We start from the raw sequence: 9,069 nt of genomic DNA on the forward strand, positions 1-9,069 counted from the left end.
TGCAGTTGCTCCATTTATCCTGGCATTTTGAGCGTCATTTCCTCTTTCACAACTCAATCCGTCTGCATGCAAAATGGTCTTCAGGGGATTGCCGTTTGGTTTCAATGGGACATATTGTTGATAAGTATCCATGATGTCAATGGTGTCACCAACTTTACTCTCATCCTTGTCAAGAACACCAAGTGGAATCTGAAAAATATGTTTTTTTAAACCTGATATTAACTTAAACTTAAACTTAAAATTTTGATTAAAATTCAAGCAACTTCGCTTTCAAATTTAACAAAATGGAAGTTGTTAAACTACCATTTCATTTTGACTCATTTTATTTCCTATTAATTTCAATAACAAGAGGCCAAATGGGCTTAATGGTCATCTGAATATAAATATAATACAATAGAAATGGACTATGCAGTAAGTCAAGTTAGTCATTAAAGATTTCAGCCTAGCTATTTGACTCCTCTGACCTTGAATATTACTAAAGGTCATTTGTTTGAACAAACTTGATAGCCCTTCATAGCATGTATAGGCCCAATATGAGTACCCTGGGCCTTTCACTTATTGAGAGTATTCACTTAGATATAAAAGTACGGAAAATTATTTCATATTGAGACACTTTTTCCAATTCCTACAATGTTGTTATTTAATCAAATATTAAACATTCCTATACATGTACAAAACATTGATAATTATGGAAATTTTTATGAGAAAAACATTTTTTTTTTTTATACCATTCGGGCTTTTCTTTGTGGACTCCAGATAATATGGGTGTTCAATATGTTGGTTGACAGGAAGATTCTCAAACATTGCCATATGGTCATGGAGAATACGCATGACAATAGTAGTCATCTCTGAACGCAAATCAACATGGTCCATGTCAGTTGGTAAAAACTTCTCAAGGGGAATGTTCTGTAACTCCTCTGGGAATGGCATGTCATCCGACAAATGTAGACTTGGAATTCTGTCTTTAGCAGCATACGCCTGCACCATATTAAACATTCTATTCTGTTTATCTCTGGTTTGGTGTCTTACTGTGAGGCGCTGATTTACATTGTCGAAGCAGATTGAGAATCCCACTGTAAAATAATGGAACAATTAAAACTTAGGAGATATATAGAGCAAAGCAAACTTTACTTTTATAAAAAAAAAAAAAGCAACTGTTAGTATGAGATCCAAAGAAGTTTAAATTTATAGACAGATCTTGCAATACACTGTAAAGAAAACATACAATATGGATAAAAGAAACTTAACTTTCACATAAACTGCACCATGAATTAACCATTTCTTTTAAATGTCAAAAACTAAAATATTTACATTTGTCCTTGGTTTCCGAGTCCTCATCCTGTTTCTCAAGTTTCTGAAGGTGTTTCTCCAGAACGTGTTGCAGCAGAGGTTGTTCCTGTTCACCAATAGGAGGTGAGAATGGGGACCCAGGCGTTTGCTGTCCAGTTGAGCTGCTGGCCATTGACACATCTGATCCACTGTATAGAATAGTTCCAGAGCTCTCAGAGGGCATCAGTAACTGGTCAGAAATGTCCGTGTTCCACTTTCGCACCTCCTCATCATATGTTGACCTTATCCTGTCTATTGTGGCTCGCATTCCCCAGACTCCAACAGACAACCCCAATTGATGGAAGCGTGTAACCACCTGAAGAAGAAATACTAAATAAATAACATATTTCATGCATAAAAATAATATGAAATTATTGCCGAGACATGTACACTAAATTTTAATTTCTCTTGTAATATGTGGAAAATTCCTTTACATCGATTACATGACGATTTGTATAAGGACTTACATGTATATATCAATTCGAATTCATATACAGTATGTATATGTTTCAGTGCTGTCAGGTACCAGTCTCATTTCTGAAATTTTCCCTTTAAATTACCTGTCTTTTGCAGCCTCCAATCCAGAGTTGTAAAGCATTGATTTGCTGCAGATTGTTAAAAGACTGTTGTCTGTGGTATAGCATCTGTGCCATCACTGAGCCAACAATATGGGGAGCTTCTGTGTTGTTTTTCTTTACACACGTATTTAGCATGGATGTTGCCAAAGGCATTGTAGCTTTCATCTCCTCCATATGACTTTCCCATGAGAAATACTTTCAGTTCATCCAGTGATTTTTTACCTTTGAACACAGACTCTTTCTTTTTCAACATTGACGACTTTTCCTTTTCAACAGCTTTTTGCACATATTTGTCAACCGCCTTTTTAAAGCCAGATTTTATGTTGACAAGAAGCTGCACCGCCCGTGGGTACTGCCGACGTACCATGTATGATAGGGCTCTCCTTAGGTCCACATCAACAACCTGATGAAAAAAATGACTCTTAAATATTACAAGAATTCATAATATGACACAAATAAATTGAAATGAGTTTATCTTATTAAAGTTTGAAATACTATTATAACATAGTACATACCAGCATTACAATATATCCAGTTAGTACATAGAATTATACTATCTAAACTGGTTAGTACAAACCAATGAATTTAAAGAATGTCTTAAGCTTACTTTAATTTTTATAAAGGTGACTCTTAGATCTTGTTTCTCTTATTTAAAGCATTCATCATTTGAATCATATTTTTAATAGCCCTACATAGCACACTTACCGGTACACTTGCAAATTTTGTCATAGATCTTGAATTTTGGGGGGCTTCAGTTGGTGATGATCCAGCTGCTGATACCTTTAAAATCAATTCAATTGATGTCTTACAAAAAATACATGCAAACAATATGGCCATGCAAAAAAGAAAGAAAAAAAACATGTGTTTCCGATGAAAACAATAACAACCTTATTTTTTTGTACATATTCTGTTAGTTTAACACATCAATAATACAATGGGAACCAAATGCATGGTTTTATATAAGGTTAAATAAAGTTAAGTTCATTTTTCCATTGCAAGAAACTGTGATGAAGAGAAATAAATATTTCCAAAAAAAAGGGGAAAACAAATCTTAGCCTACCTACCGACCTTCGATTTTAAAAGGATGATACTGAAAACAAGAATATTTTTTTATTTGGCCATTATTGTCATAGACACAACGCGGTGTAATCAGATTTACATTTCGGATTTTTTTTTTTTACATTTTTCATACTGGATATATACTGCACCGATATTTACATTTGTAACTCCCAACCACCTGCTGATAATACAGTTTTTCTCGACGTTCCTTAGGCCTATTAGAGTTCGTATTAATAACTGATTGCGAGTCCCATGACCATATTCATGTTTCAGTTTACTAGTAGTAGTACTAGTAAACAACGTACATTACGTTACATGTACGCACGCTTACCTTCTTTGGCGATGTTAGTCGCGGTCGTTTGATTTTCCTAGGCGTTGGTACAGGACTGCATCGGTATTTTTTGGACAAGTACCGACCAGCGAAAGGGATGGACTACTGGTTCAATATTTGACGCATGCCATCCCCTGGTGTTGTTTAAACTAGATTCGTCCAAAGCATATGAACGCACCATGCAGCAGTGAATTACACATAAATTCCGTGCAGTTCTTTCCACTGCAGTTCAGGAGAAAACAGACCAGTGCCCAGTTCGTTCTTCCAAAACATCATGTAAAGTTCTGGTCGCCTTTCTTTTGAACATAGACTCTTTCTTTTATATTTTGTTCCCTTAATTCTCGAAGAATTGCTCCACACATAAAATTACTGCAAGGTATCAACTGCTCATTTCCCACCATTTATGAACATTCGGGCGCTCTTCGGGATTGTTATTTAAAAGTTGCTTTATACGTAACAACCAAGAGAGTGTCCCGAAAGCTGAAATAGTAGTAGTGATCGTTATTTCCTTAAATGTGCCACAAGATCCTTATTTGGATGCGCGAGAAAACACGGTAATTCCTCGATAAAGTGTCAAATGGCGGAAGATTTGACAAATAACAAGTGCATTTTTAGCTGATGACGAAAAAAGAATATAATTATGACGAATTTCGGGAAAATTGATTTTTTATTGTATATTTAACATGTAAGTGTAGGTATTATGAATCAATGTAATCTTTACATCTGAGTGTTGCGTCCACTATAATACTAACTGACGAAAACGAACATTTGCCAATGAAAACACTATGAAATGAATACAACGATACTCGTGCATCGATCAGCTGATTCAAACAATACGCCAGTTTCTTGTGAATAAAAAAATAGTCCCCCACAATATTTTAATGTACAGTCTTTAAAATGAGTTGTTTCTTGATATAAAATCGTCTAAGGTTTACTGTAATAAGTCAATCAAATCTTATTTTAACTATATTTCTTGTTTATCGTTTGTTATTTGCAAAAAAAAAAAAAAAAAAAAAATGGTCGACCGGAAGGCGGAAGCTTGAAAACGCGACGTTGGGGAAGTCTTTGTCATCCAGCTGTTCCATTAATCTCGTTTCTTGTCGTATAGGTGTGACACAATTTAAAATATAATATGATAACCTTTCAATTTTTTTATATTCCTAAAATATTCTAATGTAAATATATGGATTGAATGTATTTTTTTAAAATTTCATAGCAGCTATGAATAGCAGAATCTATATCTACATTTCTTCCGAGGAGCGCTAACGCGCTCCACGGGATATGTAGATAGCTTCTGCTATTCATGGATATGTAGATAGATTCTGCTATTCATAGCTGCTATGAAAATTAGAAAAATACATTCAATCCATATATAAAATCTGTGGCAAGTTGAAGTTTCATGGTTATTGGGTCAACAAGGTCAAGGTCATTGTTACGTTTTTTTAGAAAAGAACACAGATTACCGACATTGTCATCGCGGAGATAATAATATCGCTTATAAATACATGTAAATTCTTTATGGCAATGTACTGTCCTTAACCTTATATTTAAATAGAAAACAACAAAATCATAATAAGTTCGAGTTTCGGGATTATCAGATTAGTTATACATTTTAAGGTGATAAGTTCTGTTATTTTTCAAAATAGCACTCTCATTGCATCCTGATCTTGGAAGTATTGATGATATAGACAAGTCACCCTACCCATAGTTATATCACACACCTTTCCCTACATTGTACACTGTATTATTTAAGCATCACAACAACCCGACATTACATTAATATTCACCAAGCTAAATGTCACCACATACATCTGATTGGCAATGCTCCACTTAAACATGTCATGTGAGATGTGTCATGGTTCCGGAAAAGTCAAATGGATGATATGAAATATACATAATGTATTTAATTAAGTTTTGGATTTCATACAGTTTTGGTACTGTAGGATGTCATTGTTATTAATAACAATACCATTGTTGGTGTCCTATCTGGAAGATTCGCTGACTGATTGTAATATATACGTAATGTACCTGCATGTATTACAAATATACACATGTAGAAATGCTATATTTCACGCATCATTAAATCGGTAACGATCCATGCAAAATGCTTTTCGTATACTACTTACATGTACATTTATACATGTTTATGTATATAAAGTATGCATCTGTATGCAGGGGCGTAAGAAGCGGGGGGTGGGGGGCAGGGGGTCAAACCCCCCCCCCCCCCCCCCCCCCCCATTTTCGCCGAGCGAAATGTTCTAAAAGTGCACATTTGAACGAAAAAAGGTCCTCTTGCACAATTTTATACTTTCTTTTAGAAAATTTTCCGCTGCGCGGCGCGATTCCTAAAACGTTCAAGCACCTAATGTTCAAACCTTTGATAATGAAAATTCAATACACACGAACTACACTATTCTAAACCATTCTAAACCGTATTTTTTTCCCCGAAGAAGACCCCCGACCCCCAAAAACACCAAAATCTCGCGCCTTCGGCACTCGCAAATTCAACAAAATGCATCGTAAAACTCATTACAGCTGTTCTAAATTGGAATTTTTTTTTTTCTCGAAGGGGGGGGGAGGGGCAGGCTCGAAAATTCAACAAAATGCATCGTAACTCATCTCTGCCATTTTAAAACGTACAATTTTTTCCGGGGAGACCCCGGATCCCCCAAACACCAATCGTAAAACTCATCTCAGTCAATCTAAATCGTAATATTTTTCCAGGGGATACCCCGGAATCCCCGAACTCGCACGCTAAAATATGTATGCATTTAATTTCCTGTAAGCGACGCCACTGTCTATAGATGGACACAAGGATATGATATATGAAAAAAAAGTATATCAAGTACGTATCTCCTGTGGGTGCGGGGCGCTCAAGGGGGGGGGGTGGTACGAAATATTAAGGGTCTTTGCCCCATCCCCCACCCCAATACGTTTCATCTTCCGTTGACCGGTTTTGTCAACGGTGATATGTTCAACGATGCATGTATATAAATATAGTGTACTGAATATCGTACCAATATCACTGAGAATGTGTACACACGTGTATACTGAACCCGAGTACAATGCACATACAGTGTATTGTAATTATATAATGACATTTAAAGCAACAGGAACAATACATGTATACATATGCACGTACACACAGAGATACAGTATATGTAATACACCCTAACTCTATGACGTGAACAACTTATATTATACCAATACATTTACAATGTGCTAGCCATGTTGTATTTGTATAAATACCAAAAACATACCTGTGTGTACCTGTCTGGTACAGGTGAGATCGCGATCGACACTTACATATTTTGTGTACTTACTTGTTTTTCTGTTAGCGTGTATGTATTATGATGCATGGACATGCAGAGTCTCCTGCCTTTTAGTGGCACCGAATTTTCAGCACCATTAGATATATAGACGCAGCCACGTTGAGGACATGTTTGGTCATGTGACTCAATAACAACGGATAGTCGATATTTACCTGTGTGTACCGTCTGTGGTACGGGTATTTTCACCCCTATTTAAAGTTCCGGACAGGTTGACAAAATGCCTTTTCTTGGTGCTCATGGACAAAAGGGTAAAGTAGTACGGGGAAAAAGACGACATTAAAATATTAAAATTAAGTAATTGATTATAGACTATTAAAGACAAGGAAAACACTGTTAATAAAGTTCATTAACGACATATACAAGTCTAAGAAATGGATATATGACTCTGAGATACAATTTGTTAGAGATTGTGAACTCTGAAAAGGATTTCTGATTCTCTGTTGTCCTTTTGTTTATTTTTCATATACACAAAAATCACTATTTCAATGAATATATTTTTTTCTGTGAAAAATTGATGCATTAAATGTTAACAATCAATCAGATTGAAATTAACGAATTAGTCACATTAATATAAATGCCCTTTATGAGTAAGATGTTTCTTCGAGTCCTAATGCACAAAGTCGCAAATTGAATGCAGTTTTCACACAAATGTTCATTAGTTGGATATATTTTGCACAAAAATAATATGTCCGCAATGAGGGGGGGGGGGACTTTCTATTATGGAGTTTATATTTGATGTCGCAATATGTAATTGCCAATTTGATGACAAAAAGCTAAATCGAAATGTAGCCTCTAGCAAAACAAATATTACTGGTGGTATGGGTCAGGGTGCAGTAATTCAACTTATTATGTTTGCGAAAACCCTTTCGCTAACCTCTCTATTTTCTGACATGTCTTTTACATATAATATTATTTGTTAATTTAATATTAAATATCAATAGTACAAAATGGTACTTTTAAGATTATACAAAAGCTTGTATCACTCTCACAAGACAGAACCGTTGGAACGTTGAAAATGGACCTTCGTTGATCATTGCCCCAACGCGAGTTTTCAGCGTTGAAATATGGACCCTGAATAAATGCCGTTGGAAATATTCCAGAATCAGTTTACAACGGAAGATCTGTTGAATAATGAATGTTGAAAATGTATTCACAGAATCACTGCGTTTGACATAAAATTCGCTAGCTCTATGATCGATTCCAATTGTAATATTACAATAATAAAATATTCTGAAATTAAATCGCTTCTCTTGATGCGTATATGAATGATTCTTTGCATTGGTATTTACATTTCACAACTATTGCAATTAAATTAAAACGATATTTATATGTAAAAATATTAGCATTGATAGTTGTATTATCGTAATAATATAAGTAAGTGCCGCATTAAATCATTTGTCTTTCTGTTCATCATAATTTGCTCCATCAGAAAATGTTGATAATATTTTACCAATTATAGAAATAAAAAAAGACACATACTCTTGTTGAATAAAATCATTTTTTGTGAAATAAACATTTCGACAAATAACAAGCCATCCAACTCCTTGTTGCTATTTCTAATATGAAGAGCAATTGCCAGATAGTGCCCGCGGGCAGGTGTTTTTCTCAGTGTACTCCGGCTTTCCGTTGAGACCACATTGTATTAAGAATCTTTCACGCCGCATACGTCGTGCTTTCAACACACCAAGGATGTCAAATACAGCACACCTTATGGATGCCTCGAACAGCGCTGCCTGCCTTGCAGAAGCACGTCCTAGGGACCAAAGCCACGGACCCAGATAAAGTACCAGTAAGGTTCCCCAAGGTGTGTACCCATTCCATATCACCCTTGATAACCAGTGTTTAGAATCTCATTAGATGGTTAAACTCTACCTAGCGACTGAAGGAAAGCCAAATTCACTCCCAAAGCAAGCAGATATGATCTAGGCATCAGGAATCGTTCAATGCTCTGTCCCCAGTCTTAATAACCTTTCTACCTTCATCCATAGTCTCCACTCTTCGCCTTTTCGAAGATGATTGTTTATGATAATGGTCAGTGATAAAGTTCAGCTTTTGTTTATTTGTTTGATTTATTAACGTCCCATTAATAGCCTGGGTCATGTGAGTACGGCCTCCCGTGTTTGCAGTGTTTTGCGTGTATGTGTGCGAGCTGCGTGTTTTGGGATACTGCGGTATATTCGTGCTGTGTCTTCTTGTATAGTGGAACTATTGCCCTTTTTATAGTGCTATATCACTGAAGCATGCCGCCGAAGACACCAAACAACACACCCCATCCGGTCACATTATACTGACAACGGGCGAACCAGTCGTCCCACTCCAGTTAAGTTGAGCGCTTAGCAGGAGCAGAAACTACCACGTTTATAGGCTTTGGTGTGTCACGGCCAGGAGTCAGAACCTAGAGTCCTCCTCACAGAGGTGAACACTCAACTAAAGGCCAAAA

At 36.1% G+C, this 9,069-nt stretch overlaps 1 protein-coding gene across 1 annotated transcript in view; it reads right to left on the minus strand.

Annotated features, from left to right (window-relative positions):
* Positions 1-4,772, minus strand: part of LOC138316548 (uncharacterized) — a 7,391-nt gene extending 2,619 nt beyond the window's left edge. Inside the window, 8 exon segments of the mRNA XM_069258230.1 lie at positions 1-189; positions 712-1,073; positions 1,312-1,645; positions 1,890-2,042; positions 2,044-2,310; positions 2,613-2,687; positions 3,298-3,399; positions 4,761-4,772. The exon segment at positions 1-189 is cut by the window's left edge and continues 66 nt beyond it. Coding sequence (XP_069114331.1) covers positions 1-189; positions 712-1,073; positions 1,312-1,645; positions 1,890-2,042; positions 2,044-2,310; positions 2,613-2,687; positions 3,298-3,399; positions 4,761-4,772 — 1,494 coding nt within the window.
* Positions 4,773-9,069: the final 4,297 nt, after the last annotated feature.

Source organism: Argopecten irradians, chromosome 2 (assembly GCF_041381155.1).
Source record: "Argopecten irradians isolate NY chromosome 2, Ai_NY, whole genome shotgun sequence".
NCBI classification, from domain to species: domain Eukaryota; kingdom Metazoa; phylum Mollusca; class Bivalvia; order Pectinida; family Pectinidae; genus Argopecten; species Argopecten irradians.